The following is a 22,306-nucleotide window of genomic DNA, read 5'->3' on the forward strand; positions in this document are numbered from 1 at the left end:
TTTAGTGCAACAGTGAACACTTGCATGTGCTATGGGGTGCAAGCCTTTGGTGTTACGCTCTTCGAAGAATTTGAAGCTGTTCAATGATTTTTCTTCAAACGAATATTTCGGTTACCGAATTCAGCACCGATCTATGCAATACACGTGGAATCTGGCTTACCACCTATCTACATTAAGAACTTAAAAGGGCATGTCGACTATCTAATAAAAGTGATGAGCAGAAATAATACCAGTCTTCATAAATCGCTTCTGTTGAGACAACTGCAATTGAATCAGTATCCTTTTAGGGAGTGGCATCAGTTGGCCCTGTCCAATGACCTTTCTCTGTCTTTAACAGATGCGTACGTTTTTGAATGGCACAATATACTTACATCGATTATTGCTAAGACCGATGAAAGGATATATGACCAGTACCCAACCAGAGCTTTTTCGTTAACCACGAGGTTATTCTACAAGAACCTTAACCATCAAATTCTAACTGAAAATAGCTATTTCAACATTAAGTACTCGTCTGAATTACATCCCTCATAGAACTGATCTTCAGCAGACTTGTGATTTATGCAACAGAAGAGAATTTGATGATACTTACCACTTCATTGCTATTTGCCCTATATTACAAGAAATTCAGCGCTTGTATTTTCAAGAAAGTTTGATATCACTTAATAGCTTGTATGAAATATTAAATGGTGGTCGTGGTTGGTCTAATCTATACAAATTTTGCAAACACGCTTTAGATTAAATTTCATAAAATCTGGCAACACTTATTCATTATGTGCTCAAGTTCAACCTTTTTTTTGGATCGTACCTCTATCAATGTTGGTTTTTGGGTCAACATGAAACAATGTAAAAAAGGCTAGAAGTTGTAATTTAGTTAAATTCTTTTACAGCTTATTACCTTCTTATTAACAACTCTTTTATTATCCTGTAGAAGTAGATATACAATAATAATATTACTCACCACTCTGACTGCCATCAGTCTTTGTACCGCGTTCATTACGAATCAAGATTTCATGATCGTCCTCTTCCCAAATTTCTCCTTGTTCAACTGTTGTTGGTGGTGTTTGTTCTACAACTGGCAGTGCCAATGGTGTCTCTTGTACCTCTGTTGTGCCCAGAGCTTTTGTTGGCAGTAGTGATAATGAAGCGATAACCAGTACCGCTGATACAATAAGGAAATTCATTTTTGTGTTATTGTGCGTGCGTCTATTAACCGAATTTTTCTAAAAATAAAAAAATTAAAATATGAACATCAGTTGAAAAAGTCCTGTTTCTTAGAAAAAACACAAAGAACATTTGATTAAGAAATGAATCTTAAATATAACAAGATAAGCTAAGTCCATCATTATCATCACCATCTTCACTTATTTATATGCAAAGTTGTTGTTAAATCCTTAATTGAACATTAAAATTAAGGTAATGCTTCATAACGAATTATCTTTTCTTATATTTTATATCACAACTTCTTTATTCCGCATAATGTCGAATTTAAATTAAGGAAATTACGACTCATTCATCTAAATTTTATTTATTGCATAAATTTTATGTGTGCACTTAGTTAAGTAACCTAATTCAATATAAAAATGAAATAAAAAAGGACGAAAAAATGCTCAAGGTACATTAACCAAAACTTTTAGCTTTATCAAAATCTGGTGGAACCGGAGAAGTCCGTAGATATGAATGAATACTCTCCATAAAGCGATGATGTTATGACTTGAGTATATTTTTGTTTGATGATGATGCGGGCATTACTACAAAATGTTCCTCTGATGAAAATTTTAAATTATTTATTTTTTTTTCTTCTCATTTCACTCTAAAGAAGTTTATCATCTAATTATGACCAACATAAATTCTACACCAAGCTGAAAAATCCAGCAATAAGCGTCAGCTGAAACGTTAAGCACTTTGGTATTAAATATTTTTGTTTGTTCAATCTTCTTACAATATGCGTCCTTAATTCATTTTATTAAAATGAACGAAAAATAAAATACTTAATATTCTTTTACATAGTAATGTCCTGCCATAAAAATAAAAATAAAACACACAAAGCATATATAAAGGATAAAAAATTGCAAAGAATAAAAGAAAAAAAATGTCCTGTCACATAATAAAGCGCACATTTAATAGATTGCTTTTTTTGTAGGCGCATCAAGGACGAATTTCATCGAAAGACACAAAAAGAGGGGAATAAGAAAAAAGGACACCAGAGGACAGCCAAAAAGCCACTCAAGATTTAACTGAACTTTTATACTATGTACGCATTTTCTTTCATTCCCTTTTCTATACCCAAAAAGAAAATGATAAATCTTTTTCCATCAAAATAAATCGTCTCAGAAATTAAAAGGAATAACTGCTTGTCTACGTTGTTAGAATATTTAATGAAAAATATTCTCTACTAGACATAAAAAAAAACAAAATGAAAAACAACAAATCATAAATAAACTACTGTGGAAGTTCTAGTTTATGCAAGGATTTGTTATTGTTTTTCCAGCAACCCCTTTCTTTTGGAAAAGGTACTTATACAGAGCTTTCCAAGTAATTTTTTGGTGGAGACGTCTCCTACAGGATCTATATGCATAGAATGCATAAGCACGATATAATCCACTTAGGGTTACATGTTTATTTAATGGGTAAAAATGCATGCATTATCCTGAAGTTGAAAGACGATACTCCAGGATAGTCATGTAAGAACTGCTTCGAGTCTTTCGAGTTAGGATAGATACAAAAAAAACCTGTATAAATCTAAGGATTCATGCATATAGCGTGCATCTTTATCCAAAAAGAGTTTAACAAAAAAAAAAGGAACACAAAAAGGACGAATCTATCTTCTGCGAACTATCTAGGAAACGTACTTTGTTCGCTGATTCAAATTAAGACCGGAAAGCAGGAGCATTCAAAAAAAATCTATCTTAGTCTATAGGTATATAGAAATAGATATGGCATAAGGATAACGATCGAGTTGCATGTGTACCTCTGCAAAAGTCCTTGCTAGCAACAACGTACTCGCTTACAGCAATCAAAATGCACTTTTCGACGATGAAGACACAGAGGCGGAGCTCAAGAGAGGCCAAAGGGGTGGGGGGTCTCGAGGACATGTGTAGGTGTGTATCCTCTTCTTCTGGGCTGTCTGTCTGTGCTTTGTATATGAAGCTATATGTATATGTATGTGATGTTTAGTCGACGTTGGGTAGGTATATCCTTGCGGCAATGTGTAGCAAGTTTAATGAATTCGTCTGCTCTCGTTTTATACTTGAATCCGACAAAGGATGAAAAAGGAGCTTTCTTCCTTTAATCCACCATATTCCATACCTTATCCATCCTCCCTCCTTTCACCTTACCTCTCTCCATCATCCTCTGCACCACCACACTGAAGTCTTTGTTCGCATTTATCTTCTCGTTTTTTTTTTAGTTGTATTCTCCTAATTTCTACTTTGCGTGTCCTTTAAGCGGATTTCCTTTGAAATTAGTTTCGAAACGCCTGAGGTGTTTTTCTTTTCTTCTCAATGAAATGTGTATGTTGGAGTTGAGTTTTGAGTGCATTTATACAAAAGGATAATACGATGACGATGGCTGGTTGTACACTTATAAGCTTATATATGTAAGAGTCCTTGTTTTGGTATAGATATCCTGGTATACATACATTACATATATGTTTTGTATGAACGTACGTACGTAGTTATTTTTGATAAATAGAAACACACTTTTATGGTAAGAAGTTTAGGGGATTATGAGCAATTTACAGGAAAATGCAATTCAATTCTTGGAAAAGTTTTGGAGAACAAAGGTTTTCAAACAAAAGAATATGAGTTTTGTAAATTTCAATTGTATGAAATATTAAAATTAATATCTATGAATTTAAAAAAAAAAACACACAAACACAAAAAATGCGCATAATCCTTAATTTTGAAAGTTTTCTATGAATGCTAATTTGAAGAATTTAAAACCATAACTGAGCAAAGTCATTTCAGGATCACGTGGATTGTTTCGAGTGGGTTATTAGAGATTGTAAAACTAAAAAATGAAAATATTTCATTTATTTTGTTCCTTTATTTCTACAAATTCTCATCCTAGTGAAGGTCTTTTTATTGTTAAAATGTTGGGAAATTCCAACAAAAGTTATTATTTTCAAAGCGATAGATGAAAAAAGGAAAGGAAAATTCCAATCCTGTTCTGCGGTCGGTTAATCTTCTTCCGAGTATCCTGAAAAGTATCAGTTAAGTACTTGAAAAGGTTGTTAATAGGACGACACCAAATTCATACCGTATTATCATTTTACTAGTTTTTGATATAAAATGATTGTCTAGTTAAATAGGATAAGGATTTTGTCACCGTATGGTTAGCAGTTCTACTTTTGAAGTTGATCAAACTTTAGTATATAGGTATAGAGAGTTGTTGGCAACTCTGCTGTAAAAGTGAATAGTTCAAGTTTCATGCCGCTCTGATAAATTTTCAAATTTAAATATTTATTTTAACGTATAATTAAATTTAAAAGTTAATTATCTGAAAGTTTTGCTGTAATTATACACACACAAGATAAAAAACATGTTTAAATGGTAGACATGAGCATTCAAGAGGACACAAGCGTCCACAGGTTTTTCTCAAAACCCACCTCTGTCTATCAACTCCTACTCTCACCTCCCCGCGGTGAACATCGGGTACCTAGTACCTCAACTGGAGATTGAGTTCCAACCCCAGTAGAAATAAGTTGGTGGCAGCAAACGAGATAGGGGGGAGAGGTGTTTCCACTAAGGCACCTCTCCTTATCCAGGCGGCAGTGGACGAATTCTCGAGATGGTATCAACGGTGGCGTCTACAGTTCCAGTAAGGTTGATCTACTTAGTGAACACCTTATAGGGCTTCTTCGACATATTCGGAGCCCAGGCCTGTAAGGAGCGGTTTATCCGGCTCCCCTACCTTGGAGTTATACTAAGGATTAGGCCCTCCAAGTTGGAGTTGTGACGTCGGGAAGTACTGTAAGAAGATTCGACGTTAGACGGCTACAATCGCAAGAGACTGCCATGTCCTTTTCCGATAGAGTCTCTAATAACCTCTTTAGGAGTCCTATGCTGCCTGTATTAAGCATTGAAAACCAGTGGCACCATTGCCTTGCAGCCATCAGAGTTGCCGCCTCAGAAGTGCTAGGTTTCACACGGCCAACACAGTAAAACTTCTGGTTGGACTACGAATGACGGCAAGCGCACGCACCGTAACAAGAGGCATACAAAACGGCGCTGCACAAAAGGACTAGAGCTGCTCCCGAGCTCTACGAACAGAAAAGGAGAGAGGAACACCGGCTTCTTAGGTGGAAAAAAAAGAGAGCATGAGAGACGCGCGATCGAGGAGATAGAGGGATGTCACAACAGGAATGAGGTTCGTAAATTTTACCAAAACGTAAATAAAACCTCAGAATAGTACCAGCCACGAACCGAAGCCTGTAAAGACGATCAAGGGAACATCGTAGTAGAACCACAGTCGATGCTGAGAATATGGAAAGATCACTTCTCCAAATTATATAACGGCGATGACGAACCGAACTCCGCTGTAAGGGAGATAGAACCACTCAACCTCGGCGACGCAGATCAACAATTCCGCCTACCCGACCTTGACGAAGTGAAGATAGCTATATCTAAACTTAAGTCAAACAAAGCTGCTGGAGCTGACGGCATCACCGCCGAACCATTCAAAGCAACAGGCGATGACTTGGTACGGAGCATGCACCAACTCATCTGCAAAATATGGTCGGAAGAAAGCATGCCCGCTGAGTGGAATCCCAGCATAGTGTGCCCGATACATAAGAAAGGAGACCCTCTAAACTGCGCCAACTACAGAGGCATTAGTCTCCTTAACATTGTATATAAAACCTTTCTGCCGTATAATGTGAACGTCTGAAGCCATTCGTCAACAACCTGATTGGTCCTTATCAGTGTGGCTTCAGACCAGGAAAGTCCACTATCGACCAAATATTCACACTACGGCAGATCTTGGAAAAAACCCAGGAGCTTCAAATCGATACCCACCATCTCTTTATCGATTTTAAAGCCGCGTATGAGAACATCTATTGAGAAGAGCTCTACAGAGCAATATCTAGTTTTGGAATCCCTGTCAAACTTATCCGTTTGTGCAGAATGACGATGGAGAATGCACGCTGCTCTATCAAGGTCGGAAAAGATCTTACCGATGCATTTGATGTCAAAAAAGGTTTTAGACAAGGCGATGCACTGTCATGCGACTTCTTCAACATCGTTCTGGAAAGAATTGTGCAAAACTCAACCGTCAACACTAGAGGCACAATCTTCCAAAGATCCATCCAATTACTCGGATACGCAGATGTGAGTGGAGCGTTTTTGAGCATTAGACGGAAGCGAAGAAGATGGGTTTAATGGTCAATGAAGGTAAGACCAAGTATATGCTGTCATCAAAAAAGGACACTGAACAACGACGTCTTGGACAAAACGTCACCATGGACAGCTATAACTTTGAGGTAGTTAAGGACTTTGTCTACCTAGGCACAGCTATTAATACAGACAACGACAACAGCGCTGAAATCAAACGAAGAATAACTCTTGCAAATCGCTGCTTCTTTGGACTAAGAAGGCAATTGAAAAGTAAAGTCCTCTCTTGAGCACGTAAAATCACCATCTATAAGACACTCATCATCCCGGTTCTCATTTATGGCGCTGAGGCCTGGACCCTGTCAAAGAAACATGAGAGCGTCTTAGGATGCTTCGAGAGAAAAATTCTTCGGGTGATTTTTGTCCCGTACGCATACATGGAGAATGAAGGAGAAGATATAACGACGAACTGTACGGGCTGTACAGCGACACTGACCTAGTTATCAGAATTAAAGTCCAACGGCTTAGATGGCTAGGTCATGTAGAGCGAATGGACATCAACGCTCCAGCCCGGAAGGTCTTCGAATCCCATCCCGAGGGACGGGCGGCGCAGTAGAGGAAGACCGCGACTCAGGTGGAGCACCCAGGTGGGAGAGGACCTCAACCAACTTGGCGTCCGAAACTGGAGACAGCTAACTAGGGACCGAGCTGGCTGGAGACTCATGTTGGTTGAGGCCTCTTAAGTAAGTAAGTAAGTATATTTTTTGAAAAAAATCCAATTCCTTTTTTTTATAAGTCAAAAAAACTGGAAAAGAAAATCGAAAATTTTACGACTAAAGTATGATTTCATCTCCAATACAATTTTGTTCAATGAAGAATAATGTTTTTGGCATCTGATAAAATTTTGAGAAAAATCGAATTGACAGTTTTTTTCAAAAAATAGAAACCTAAAAAAAAATTAATAAAAGTCGGTAAAAATTGATTTTTTGAATCCAACAGTCCGTTTTTCCATAAAAATTAAATCTACAAAAAATAGTACTCAAATTTGGTAAAAATTGATATGAGTACATATAGACAAACTTTTAAGCAAGACAAATCGACAGACGGGATGCGAAGTTATCAGTGTGGGTCGCATCCCAGCCTCTTTTTTTACATCGTATTAAACTGTTGATATAAGACCAGGGCATAGTTAGGTACAAAAGTGTTGCACGATTTTCTTCAACATTACGAAACCAGGTTAGCTGCATCGAATCGTGAACGCCCTTCATGCATTTCAACCGAAAAGAGATGGTATGATGAACGCGACCAACAATCCCATACCCATTTCCTAATTGACCGAAATCGCCGCCATTTGCCATCACAAATTCTTTTCATATTCTTCATCTTCGTTCTTCGTTAACCGGAACCGGAGGCATAGACAAACCATATATATATAGTGTGTCTATGACCGGAAGTTTCAGTCAGTTCAGTTTGTGAAATTTTGTGCTCGCGATCGTGTAGTTATTCGAATTCAAAAAGAAAAAAATTAATTAAAATATTTATTTTCTATGTGCGATATAAAAATTTCATACAAAATGTTAAGTAAGCCGCATATTTAAAGTTTATGTAAAAAAATATAAAGAAATCAGAAACTTAGGTGTTTTAAATTTGAAATTTGTGAATTAGAATTCAATTCTTTTGTTTCATTCTACACTTAGCTCAGCGGGTCCGTTATTTGGTCGGTTCGGTTCGGTTGGTAGATGTTAAAATGTTAAATGGCGGTTAAATTTGAAAATTCCAATCTGTTCTCTTTGGTGTTTAGTTTTTCTCTCATTGTGCAGTAAAAAAGTGAATAGAAAAGTTTAAAGTTAAATTTTAAATGAAAAAGGTCTCGAGTTTGAAGTGTTTTTTGTTTCAAATAAGTTAAATTTGAATTTAACGCCTAGCGTCTCGCGGTCGATCTCGATATCGGTAGTGTTTGAAAATGAAGTGAATTTTGTAGGGCGGTTGTATGGATTTATTGTTTTTTAAAATGGGTAAGTAAATTAATCCTGCTTTAAAGTACGATACATGGTTTAAACGGTATTTAGTAGACATAGCTTTGTGCTTTAAGAAATCATCATACAGTAAGAGGTTATTAACTACATATGTCGAGTCTTAGCTTAGAGCCATATTTTGAGAACGTCGTTTGATAGAATAGGGGTAATTGGTGATAGGTGCATCAAAAAGCTAGACCCTGTGGGTTGAGCTTAGGCAAGATGAAATCATTCAGAAAGTGAGTTATATTTTCTCAAAATTAAACAGCATTGCAGTTGTATAATGTTTTTTTTGTCTGTCTTAAATCTAGCTATTAAAAGTTGATCTGCACTATTCCCAAAATTATGCCAATTTATCGAAATTCTTTGCAAAAAATTCAAAAGATATTGAACAAAATTCAAAGAATTTTAACTTCTCAAAAAGTGTAAGTCCTTAGATTAAAAAAATGCTTTCCGAAACTAATTATATCTGCCTACGCATTATTTATTTCAAATGAACATTTTTATTTTCCCACTAGGGGAGTGGGGGGTTGATTTTTTTTTGAGTGTGATAACTTTTTAAGAGAACACCTAAAATAATTTAAAAAAGGAGGCTGGGATGCGACCCACACTGATAACTTCTCATCTCGTCTGAGGATTTGTCTTGCTTAAAAGGTGTTCGTGTTTCGTGTTTCGTTAAAAAAAGTTATCAATTAAATTGTTCTAAAATTTAAAAATCTCCAAAAACATTTTGCATAAATGATGAAATAGTTTGATTTCAAAATCTATTTTAGGTACCGATATTTTTAGTCGAAAACGAATTTTTAGTAATTTTAGTAGCATTTCTTAAAAGATTTAATTTCTTAAATAAAAATTACAAATTGGATAATTGAAATGAATTTGGATTTATTACCTTCTATTTTTCACAAGATATCGAAGAACCGGATATAATTTTTTACCAAATTTACGTAGGTACTATTTTCTGTAGATTTTATTTTTTTTGTATGAAAAAAAACTGACTGTTAGATTTTAATAAACAATTTATTGAATATTTAAAAATATTCATATTTTCTATGAGCAAAATTTAATTTGAAGCTAATATTTTCAATTTTAAAAAAGATAACTGAGTCAAAAATATATTCTTATCAATTTTTAGGTTTAGGTTTTTATTTTTTTTAAGAAAACTGTCAATTCGATTTTTCTCAAAATTTTACTAAATATTGAAAACTATATTTCTCATTAGATAAAAATAGTTTAAGGCCAATATCTCAAAGTAGTGAAAAGATATTTAATTCGAAATTCAATTTTTACCAACTTTGAATAATATTTTTCTTAGGTTTTTATTTTTAACAAAAAATATGTAAGTTCGATTTTTCTCAAAATTTCACCAGATGTTAAAAACGTTATTCTTCGTTGCATAAAATTATTTTGGAGATTAAATAATTTTGTATTCGCAAAATTTTCGAAGTGACAAATATTTTTTTTTGTTTTTTTTTTGTATTTATACAAAAACCGTTAATTGGTTTTTTTGCCAAAAATATACTTGTTTTTACTATTTTTACTTTTACAATATAAAATACAGAATATAATTCAAGTAGTGTCTAGAGTTTTTGGTTCGTGAGATATTAAGGATTAAGCAAAATGTTCACATTTTTAACTTCCCATAGGAAGTTATTTATTGGGTCCGATTTGTCAAATTGAAAATTTTGACACATATCGACGTTTCAAGGTTCCTAGAGAAGAAATAAAAGATTTTTAGAAAGACGTCTGTTCGTGCGTGTGTACGTGCGTTCGTACGTCCGTACGTTCGTGACGTTTTTTTCGTCGTCCATAGCTCAAGAACCAGAAGAGATATCGATTTCAAATAAATTTTGTTATACAGGTAGTAAGGCAGAAAAATGCAGAAAGGGCTCTCAAGAAAATTGCGTGGGTGGTTTTTTTACCATAGCAGTTTGAAAAAAAGGTGCAAATTTTGGTTAACCCTAAATATTTTAAAACCAAAAAAACCCTAGAGACTTAAATTAAATTTTACATAGCATATTGTAACGTAATATCAAAGAAGTATATTTAAAAAAGAATCCATTTAACGGTTTTTTTTTTATAAATCAAAAAAACTAAAATAAAATGTGTCACCTACAAAATTTTATGACTAAAATATGATTTCATCTCCAAAAAAATTTTGTGCAACGAAGAATAATGTTTTTGACATTTCATAAAATTTTGAGAAAAGTCGAATTGACATTTTTTTTATAAAAAATAAAAAACTAAAAAAAACATTACTCAAAGTTGGTAAAAATTGAATATCGATTCAAATATCTTTTCAAAAACTTGAAATTTAGCCTTCAAACTGATTTGATCTTATAAGAAATATTGTTTTCAACATTCTGAAAAATGTTGAAAAAAAAAAGAATTGACGGATTTTAAAAAAATTAAAAAAAATTAATAAAAGTTGGTAAGAATTGATTTTCGACTTAAATGTTTTTTCAAAAATTTGATATACTAGCTTCTAGCTAATTTTTACTTATAAGAAATATTGTTTTCAATATTAGGACAAATTTTGAGAAAATCGATTAGCCAGTTTTTTTTACAAAAAATAAAAACTTTAAAGAAAATTTAACAAAAGTTGGTAAAAATTAATTTTCGGCTCAAATATCTTTTTAAAACTTTGCGATATTATTATTAAAATTTTGGCTTCAAATTTATTTTATTTCACAGAAAATATTGTTTTCGATATTCAGAAGTTTTTTTTTTATAAAAATTCAACAGCAATACTTTTAATAAAAAAATAAAATCTGCAAAAAATAGTACGAAAATTTGTTAAAAATTGATGTTCGGTTCTTGATAACTCTCAAATTAATTTCAATCATCCAATTTGTAAAAAATTAAGAAATGCTACTAGAGTTGGTAAAAATTGGTTTTCGACTAAAAATCTCGTTAATAAAACTAGATTATTAGACTATTTCTTTATATGAAAAATATTTTTGTTAATTTTCAAAATTTTTAAGAATAATTCAACTAACAACTTTTTTAACCCAATACGAAAATCTACAAACATTTAAGCAAGAAACATCGAAAGCATGGATGGGAAGTTATCAGTGTGGGCCGCAACCCAGCCTCTTTTTTCACTTAAAATTGCCAATAATGTTGCATTCATATTCAAAACAGCAAACATTTTACTTCAGAAACAAAATAAAAATGGATGGTCCTTCCGTTCTGACAGTTCGAAGCAATTTCGAAGTTTTCGAAATCAATAGATTTGAAGAACATGCAATTTTATTTTACGTAAAATTGAAAAGTGATTTCAATTCACTTTCGATCGAAATTCGGAACATGGGCGATAGAGTTTTGACAGAAAGCTTGTTGAAAAAACTAAAATTATTATTGAAATCAATTGACGAGTTCCTGAGAAAATTTATGTATGTACTTCTCATTCCACCTGTCTATTTGTCTTGTTTAAAAATTTGTAGGTTTTCGTGTTGGGTTAAAAAAGCTGTCAGTTGAATTTTTCTTAAACATTTTTAAATCACCATCAATATTTTTCACATAAAGGAATAGTTTAGTTTGAAAATGTAGTTTTGTTTTGTTTTGTTCGAGATTTTTAGTTGAAAACGGATGTTTACCAATTTTAGTAGCATTTCTTAAATTTGTATAAATTGGATGATTGAAATTAATTTGAGAGATATCAAGAACCGAACATCATTTTTTACCAAATTTGGGTACTATTTTGTGCAGATTTTATTTTTTTTTATTAAAAGTAGAACTGTTGGATTAAAAAAAACTACCGAATCGAAAAAAATATTTTTTGTGAAATAAAAAAAGTTTGAAGACAATATTTTTAATTTTAAAAAGCTATTTGAACCGAAAGTAAATTTTTAGTGATTTTTTAAAAGCTGAAAGCAGTTTAAAACCATTATTTCAAAGTTTCCAAAAAATATTTGAGTCGAAAATCAATTCATACCAACTTTTACACATTTTTTTGTTAGGTTTCTATTTTTTGTAAAAAAACTGTCAATTTTATTTTTTTTTAATGAAGTTGAAGCCATAAGTTTTTAAGAATATGTTTGAGTCGAAAATACATTTTTACCAACTTTGAGTAATGTTTTTTAGGTTTTTATTTTTTATAAAAAAAATTTCAGTTTGTTTTTTCTCAAAATGTTACCAGATGTTAAGAGCGTTATTTTTCGTTGCATAAAATTATTTTGGAGATGAAATCATTTTTATTCGTAAAATTTTCGAGGTCACAATTCGAAAATTGTTACAATTAGAAAATTGTTCCTTGGATTTTTTTCCAAAAATATATTGGTTTGGTATCACGTTATAATATATAATATAAAATTTAATTCAAGTCTCTAGCGTCATTGGTTAGTGAGATATTTAGGGTTAATCAATATTTTCACCTTTTTTAAACTGCTATGGTAAAAAAAACTACCCCTAAATTTTCTTGAGAGTCCTTTTGCATCTTTCGAAAATTAATTTTAAGTCGATATTTTGACTGGTTCTTGAGCTGTGGAAACGTCGCGAACGTACGGATATACGCACGTACGTACACACGCACGCACAGACATCTCTCTTAAAATCTTGAAATGTCGAGAAATGTCAAAATTTTCGATTCGACAAATCGGACCCATTACAATAACTTCCTATGGGAAGTTATAAATGATAAAAATGTAAAGAGGTCATTTAACAGTAAAACTAATTATGAATATTTTTTTCTTTACATATGTATTCACTAAATTCATACACACATAGTACGTTTGCATGTATTGTAAATGTGAAATAAAAACAAGAGCCAATTAAAAATTCAATGACAAAATTAAATAAACATTAGTTATAAAACTCAGTGTTACTCTAAAATACAACAAAAAAGTCAAAATAAATTGATTAAATGCATCAGGACCATGTCCTCAATTAGTAGCTGCATTTATATTTTATACACATATTTTTATTTTTACTGAGCTAAAATTATGAATAAACAAAACAAAAAAAATAGACAATAATTGAATAAATAAAATGTCAAAAATGTTATTCAGTAAATTAAATTTTAAATCTGAATTTATTGTCAGATTTTTATATTGTCTATATTTTTATACGTGCGGTGCATATAAATTTACATTTATGTATGTATGAGTAGAAAATAAAATACAAAAATATAAAAAAATAAAATAAACATGTCGATATTTAATTAACTTAATGACATATGTACATTTGTAGGTTGTTCGTACATTGATGCATATGAATCTAGAGTACATAGTTAATTTCATTAAATTTGTATGCGTAAAAATGTATTATATTGTTTTGATTTAATTATAGCAGTCCAAAAAAAATTATCAAATTTTAATTTACGCGAGCGTTAATTGAATTTTATTTTTATACAAATCGTTGATTTTTTATTTTGAATACAAAATATTTTCCATTATATTATATCAAATATTGTTTTGGTTAACATTTTCTATATTTTATTGTTGTTAAAGAAACTAATAATTAAATTTAAAGAAAAATGATAATAATAAAATGGTTAAAATTTAATTATATTTTATTAAAATATGAAGGAAATTTTGTATTATTTTTAATAAGGAAATTATAAAATTATAACGAAAGAATAATATTTTATGCCACCCTACAACTAGGAAGAAAATATAAAAATATTGTTTGACTTAAAACAAATTCAAAATGAACAGAATTTAGTCTAGCTTACTTAAAATCAGGCTTGCCAAGTGTTTACATCTGTTCAAATTTGAATACGGTAAGAGTTTTCCATTAAATGGTTTTATTTTCAATAGCCCGATATTTTGACCTATATCGCATTTAAAGTTGTCATCTTTTAAATCCCGACAAGTAAAAACTTTTTTTATAAAACTGACTTCTTATATATATTTCAACAAAACTGTAAAGTTGTTAAAATTCTTTGGAGAATAGTAAAAATCTTTCATCCACTCGCACGTTCCCCAACCGTAATATTTCTCAAAGAGGTGATCAAGGTTCATCAAAAAAATCTTTTAAATTTTTTGAGCCAGAGAACCTACGGGAACCGTATGACAATATGAGAAAGTCAACTTGTTTTGTCTTAATGACTTCTTCAGGAACTTTAATTTTTTACTATGCTTCCTCGATAGTGACGTGGATTCCAGCGCAGATATGGTTACAAACTTAATTCTTTGTGGAATGTAAAATGTTATCCCGAATAGGGTAAAATCTATCAAACCTAGAGAAAACTCATGGTTTGATTCTAGCTGTAAAGAGGTTGTTAGGATCAAAGGTGTAACTTTCAGAATTTATAAAGCCAACCCTACTGAGGAAAACCGGAACAACTTTAAACAAGCTAGAAAGACTTGTAACGGACATATACAACACATTCAATTTTTGCATGACCAGAAAATGCTACAATGTAACAAAGGAAGTACAAATTTCTGATCATTTGTAAAAAATGTGTGCAACTTTACGTCATCGTCAGTTCCTACTCTCGTTTCTAATTACACTCATTACATAAGGTCGATTGATAAAGCCAATTTTCATGCAGCCCAGTTTGCTTGTAATTCGATGCTGCCAATGAGTGACATGACTCCTCCTGTACTTGAAAGCGTAAACGTTTTTATGGGACAAATCTTCTATCGCACTCGTACAGTTGCTAGAGTACTAACAGATCTTGAAATTCACAAATTCGCTGGCCTGGATAGTATCCCCGCCAATGTTCTTAATAGATGCTCTTCAAAACTGGCAAAGCCACTACGTAAGATTTTCCATTGAAACCTGCATTTGTCCAGCTTGTCGCTAAAAAAAGTTAATCCTAGTTCCCTTCTAACTACCGTCCAATTGAACTTATATCCCTTCTTTCCAAGGTCATGGAAACCCTGATAATTTGTCAGCATAAAAACGGAAGCTTCTTAATGACCGGCAGTATGGCTTTCGTTGCAATATGACTCAATGCTGTCTACTTTTACAAAAGCGTAACCCTTCCCCAATGCCACTTTCCATGAGTGGTACTTGCATTGAGGAGACTGAACAACTATCAGTCCTGGAGTGATCATATAATTGATATCGCCAAAAATCCTGCAGAGTGTTTAGTTTTTCTCCGACGATGCAAGAAGTTTTTTACCCCTTCTGATCTGGCTATAATTTCAAAGCTTTCATTTGTCCAAAACTCGAGTATAATTATCACATTTCGGCTGGTGCCTTAATAACGTTCTTGAGACTTCTGGATAGAATTAAAAAAGAGCTCTTAAAATGATTGGATGATAACCGAGACACATCTTCTCTTGAACATCGCCGCAAGGTATCATGGCTATCATTGTTTTATCGATAAAAATAAAAATAAATTGGGTGATGCAACATTCCGTTGAAAACTAGAGCCTAGTGACTGTAACTCTCAACCATTCCTGTGTGCGAGTAATGTTGTCAGAAATGGAGGGGACCTACAATTTATATGCCGAATCCGAACCGCTAATTTGAGAAAGCACTTTTTCATGACAGGAGTTACTCTTGTAGAATTTGTCAATTTCTCGCAAGAGGCTGTACCCGTGTAAGGACTTAAGATGGCATATGCAGGAATTATACCCAAGACCTCTGGCATGGCAGTCCAACGCACTAACTATCATGCCACAGGTACTACTGTTTTATCTATATATTTATAAATAATGCTCTATTGAAATAGCGAGTTGCATTCCTTCCCTTAAATAATTCAACCGTTCACCCTTGAGCCCAATTTCGGAAGTACTGTTAAGAACAGAGACTCTTTCTTTAGCCGCACTTCAGGAATGTGGAATATTTCCCACTCATTACAATATGCAGACAGCCAAAACCAATGTTCATCGGTTTCTCCTTTGTAATCCTATCCTCCTTTCCTAAGTGCTCGCACTGTGTTTAATCATTATAAGGTTGTTCATAGCCCCTTTAGTGCGCGCAAAATATAAAGAAAAGATGATAAAATTAAGTCCAGATTTTAAGGTAAGAATTCGTATTCGAAAAGTTATTAAAAACATACATCCACAAATTTGAGAATATTTATCATAAAATAGTTAATAGAAAGAAAATTGCTACAATGACAATATGTCCTCTTATCATTGTAATAACTTATTTAAAAAACCCTGGAAATGAAAAATTTGATTCATTAACCGGAGTATGTAAAATTGACACTACATTGACACTTCGATGTTTCAAAAGCAGTTTGCAAGCCCATTAGACATAATTGCTTTCATTGACTTACAGTAAACTTTTATTGTATCATTTAAAATACGGACTACGGACAAAGATCAATAATGTCTACAAAAATATAATCATTCTACCACACGTTATAATTATTTTGACTGAAACTTGGCTAAACAGTAAATTCTTGAATACGAAACCCTTCGATTCGAATTATTAAGTGTTCAGACGTGATAGACAGTGCTTAAATTACATCAGCACTGAAGAAGGTGGACTTTTGCTTGCCGTAAAAAATTGCTTGATTTGCACTTTGGTTGACGACTTTCATCAATCTGATGTAGAAATGATTTGCGTAAAAGTTAAAACTGAAACAGGACTGCAAAACATTATCGCCACATATATTAACCTCCAAGCTCTTCTAACAACGTTTATGAAATAGAGAAAATAAACGACTAAACTAAGCCACAAGACGAGTTACTAGTCTTAGGAAATTTCAATCTTCCAAACTTGATCTGGACTAAACAGACACATGAGAACTATCTATCTCCTATCAACATGTCCTCTACCAACGAATTCTTGACTATTTACGGTCTTTCCTCATGTGGACTAAGCCAATTTAATGGGATTGTCAACAACTTCAACGAAATATTGGACCTTATATTCTTCTCGGATACACTCAATGCCGATATTGCTGTAAATTCAGCCAACACCCTATTTGTCGAAGAAAACCGACATCATCCAGCATTAGACATATCTTTTAATTTAAATATATGTAATGTTCCTAATTTCTCTAAAGAAAATCTTGAATTTGACTTTAAAAAATGCAGACTTAATGAACTTTTTAACCTGTTATATAATGTTAATTGGAATCAATTTTTTGAGAACTGTGATAATAATGTGCTCTAAATTCTACTGTGTTCTCTTTAACTTTTTTATGAGACCACACCATTAAGAAAACCACGCAATATTTCTAAATTTAATCCATGGTTTGACTCTTGCTTAAAAAGCTTAAAAAATAAAAGAAACAAGACCTGGATTGAATATAAGAAAACAAAAGGTAGTATGGCTATATATACTATGAGCTAAGAAATATGTTCATTGACTATTCAGATATTCTTTATAATGACTTTATTTAAAATACTGAAACCGAAATAAAAAACAACCCAAAAAGCTTTTGGAGCTATGTTTCCAAACTACATGTCTTACAAAAACGACCTTAGCCATGACTCTAAAAAAATTTCAAATATGTTTGCAAATTTTTTTAAAGATGCTTTCGAAGTAGCGAACTTCTGTTAAACGCCTGAGTCATTCGCCTTCTCACAAAATGTCTCTCAATTTAATTAGTCTTTGGGTCACTTAAGATGAAATCGTCCGCAAAGCTTCCGAACTTGCCGTTTGTTATAGCCCTGGTCCAGATGCTGTAACTTTTTATATTTTGAAAAAAATTGTATCCTATTTATCCTATCCTCTTCATATTCTTTTAATGAATCGCTCAAGTCTTCAAGTTTTCCTGAAATTTGGAAGAGTTCGTACGTAACACCGATACATAAAAAGGTTATTAAAAATGAAATACAAAATTATAGTCCCATTGCAAAACTGTCCGTCACATCGTTTAATTGTATCGCGACCCTTATATTCTTAAACTTCTTTATATATCCGTTGTAAGACCAATATTGGAATATAATATGGGCTCCCTTTTATTCATGCGCTTCTGCCTCCGTTTCTTCCCATGGTCCAATAGGCTTGAACTTCCACCGTACAGTCATAAGCTCACGCTCATAAGTCTTCCATCGCTTTCTAATCACAGAGAAAACATTCAGCTGTGCTTTATTATAAAATTAGTCAATGGGTCAGTCATATCACCATCAATTTTAGAACAATTAAACTTTCTCTATAGCCGTTCAAATGTTAGAAGACAAGTTCCTTTACGTCCTATATCAAGTAGATTGAATTAACAAATTGATTTCTGATGATTTTAAAAGTAAACAATTAAAGTAAATTTTTTCAATACTTCAGTTTAGCTTTTTTTTGAAAATTGCTTAAAGCATTATAAATTTAAAAATAAGTTATTAATTTTAAGTTCTAACTTGAGTTTCTTTAACGAATTCAATAAATCGAATCGAAATCGAAATCGAATACAAATATCTTCGACGTTTATTCCATTGAGTTTGATCTCAGTAAAATTTTGTCTCTTAATTGAACTGGAAATTAGCCTTAAAGACCACTTTGATCACTTTTACAGTGGTTTAAACTTTGCACCTCATAATTACTTCAATTGTTGTCATTTTGTTTCAATTAAAGGCATTTAAATCTTTTACCTCAGAGGTTAAGTGATTGGGGCTAATAATCCTTTGCTCCAGAGAAAAAATTAATTAGTGCACTCTCTACTTTCAATCAAGTTGAGCATTCAATTTTAGGAAAACTAACATCTTAATTAGCAATTTAATCACACAATGTCTTAAGATTTTTCTATGATTTCTAATGTACATTCATTCTTCGAAAACACATCTTGTTCATACATACATATTTATATCCAATTAGAGCTGGCAATGAGACTTTTGGTAGTCTCGTCTCGGTTTCTTCAACGCCAAAAAATCGTATAGTTATCGTCTCAATCTCGTCCATAGTTTTGGTTTCGGTTACGTTTGATTATAAGTCTCGTCTGCTCTTCGTTTTAATAAGTTCAGTGACATATATTTTAATATTAATTATATTTTCAAACCATTTAAAACTGTACATAAATGGCTAGTTAGAAATAGAGTCGATGGAATCGACGCCTTATGAAAGACAGGGTTATGTCAATTTTTTGAGAATTTTCTGTTATCAATTTTATTTGTGCAAAAGGCATCTATTCTTAACAAAATCCAATATATTTACCATCTTGAAGAGATAATAAAAAATTTAATTTTGATCATTATAATTCTTAGCTAGCTAACGAGCTCATTCGGATGCCTTGGCAGGGTCCGTCTTATTTTCTGCTTTACCCCGGTATATCGGCTCTGTCGGGGCTGACCTCTTTTTTTCCGACCTACTCGTGGGACCAACATTCAAAAAACTTAAACAAAATGGACGAACTAGACATGACAAACGTAGAACCATCCGCAGACTTGGAGGATGAACTCTTGGCCTCCAGCCAGGAGACCTTGAAGGGGAGCTCATTCACCGCTGGTAGTTCCAGCAATTGTGAGATCAAAAACCACACGAAGTAAAGACAGTGATATTCATAGCACTCCTCTCGAAGACCTCTCGAAAGCTCTCAGCATGCTTATCTTAAGGGCAATCTACGGAGACTGCCCTCCATGAGGTAGTGCGTACTGTGGAACAAACAATCCATTATAAAGACCTTACTCTTAGTACCATCCTAGACATAGAAGGTGCTTTTGACAACGTCCTTACAGAATCCATAGAAGAATCGCTCGTTAAGTTCGGTGTAGAAGACTTCATTCGAGAATGGATTATTTCCATGCTCAGTAGTAGGAAGATTAAAGCCACTATAGGCAATACCATCGCAACAAAACACGTGAGTAGGGGAACACCCCAGGGTGGTGTCCTTTCGCCTCTTCTAAGGCTTCTGGTCATGGATACAATTCTCGTTAAAGATGTGAGAGATGTAAAGTGAAGGCGGTAGCCTATGCGGATGATTTAGTGCTAGTGAAATCACGGAGTCAGCTTTGAAAAAAGTTAGCAACTGGGCCACTAGTTGTGGACTAGAAGTTAACCAAAGTAAAACTGAACTGTTGCTCTTTACCACCAAAATTAAAGTACCGCCCTTCACGCTACCTCGACTCAACGGTCAAATCCTATCATTGTCTTCCAGTGCAAAATATTTGGGAGTTATACTTGACCCTAAACTAAACTGGAGACTAAATATTGAAGTACGGGTTAAGAAGGCCTGTGTTGCCTTCTACGCCTGCAGAAAAACTTTCGGCAAAAAGTGGGGACTTCAGTCGAAGATGATTTTATACACGTACACAGCCGTAATCCAATCTTAACATATGATTTGATTGTGTGGGGGCTTGCTCTTAGCAAAGCCTATAATATTGATAAGCTAAAGAACGGACGCCTTAAACGTTATTTTGGATCTTTTACCAATCGACCTTTTTATTAAATACATAGTTTCCTGCAGCGCTATTAGGCTGAAGGATTCAAACAGCTAGTTGTCAAAACCTTATGGTCACAGCAACACAATGAAATTGATTCCCTCAGATATTATCTCGGTAGACACTGACTACTGCACTCCTACTTTGAACCTTAGTAAGGGTTTTAAGGTTATTTTCCCATCCATTGAAGATTGGGAGGATGACATCTTGTCGATAGATTTCGACACAACCATCTTTACTGGTTCTGGGATCTTTTCTGAGTCCCTAAATGTAGCTAAATCCTTTAGGCTTCCTGACTTTACTAGCGTTTTTCAGGCTGAACTGCTGGCAATAAAGGAGGCATGTAAGATACTTAAACAACAAAGCCCAAACCAAAACCTAAATGCGGCTATCTTTACAGACAGTCAGGCAGCTGTCAAAGCCATTAACTCGGCCACATCCTCATCAGCTTGCTAGTCTGAATATTAACCTCGGTGTATCCCTGATCTGGATTCCGGGCCATAGTAGTATCGTGGGAAATGAACAGGCCCTTCAAAGCTCACTTGCGGAAATGGTTAATATTCCTCTTGGTACTATGAAGGGTAAAATCCTTTCTATCTACCAAACTGAATCAAACCGAAGTTGGAGCAATTTACCCAACTGCATAATATCTAGGAGATATGGCCCACCTACCTCGTATAATAAAACCCGTACAAACGATATTCTATGCAGGCCAAGACATATCCAGGATTGTTGCGGTTTGTACCGGACATTGGCCTATAGGAGTTCATGCAGAGAAGTTGGGTATCTCTTACAACACCTTTTTCCGTAGTTGTAGTGACCAAAGAGAAAGTGAAACAATCCATTTCTTCTGCAAATGTCCTGGAAAAGCATTCTTTCACGAACTTGATGAGCTATCTGAGACAAATATTAGATACCTAATCTTTTTTCTCAATGAGACAAAATGGCTCTTACATAATCGCTATGAAGATTCTCTATAAATCTTTCCCTTTCTATCAGAGGTCAAGCGAGTTTTTGGTATCAAAACGGCCTACTACAGCGCTAATTGGATCTCAGGCTAGGTTACCTCGAGATCGCCATTTCTACCTACCTACCTAGCTAGCCTAGATTTTCCCATATAGCTAATGAGATGTTTTTGTAATTTTCTACGAAATCCTGCAAGCTATTAAATTTGTCTGGACTCAAACTTAAATCTGGAATAACGTTGTCATACAATCACTGGAATTGAAGAACCCAATTTGTTTAACATATTAAACATTTTTGAAATGAGCAATATAACAAAATATTCAAAATATAAGGTATTTTGTATAATAAAACTACAAAATCCAATGCTGGAGAGAGTGTCGACAACTTTCTGTCCAAAATATACCTATAAAACCTCATTTTGAATATCGTTTAAAGAGTATCTCGGCCTTACGATAAGCGAGCGAGACAACACCGAGATTGTTTTCGTCTCCTGAACCAGCTCTATATCCAATGTCATTTCTCTATATACGAGTATATTAAGGACGAAACAGTCGAATACAGTCAGAGAGCATATAAATAACAAAACATAATTCTATTGGTAAATTATGCTTGGTCCTTGTGTTTTTGTTCGAGAGAAGATAAGGATATAGTCGGACTTCCATCCAAAATAACTTTATACATATGTACGAGGATGTGTACATCTCGGGTCTTTGAAAAGGAAGATATTGGCATGAAAATCATTTGGTATTTTGTCCAAATAGAATCACAGAATTGAAAA

General features: G+C 33.5%; 1 protein-coding gene across 1 annotated transcript in view; it reads right to left on the bottom strand.

Moving 5' to 3' along the window:
- LOC129944478 (uncharacterized) overlaps positions 1 to 22,306 on the bottom strand; it is a 106,794-nt gene that overhangs the window by 50,854 nt on the left and 33,634 nt on the right. The window contains exon 2 of the mRNA XM_056053931.1: positions 959 to 1,220. Within this exon, the coding sequence (XP_055909906.1) occupies positions 959 to 1,181 (223 nt within the window). The 5' untranslated portion in view covers positions 1,182 to 1,220. The remainder of the gene's footprint in view (positions 1 to 958; positions 1,221 to 22,306) is intronic.

Source organism: Eupeodes corollae, chromosome 2, assembly GCF_945859685.1.
Source record: "Eupeodes corollae chromosome 2, idEupCoro1.1, whole genome shotgun sequence".
NCBI classification, from domain to species: Eukaryota; Metazoa; Arthropoda; class Insecta; order Diptera; family Syrphidae; genus Eupeodes; species Eupeodes corollae.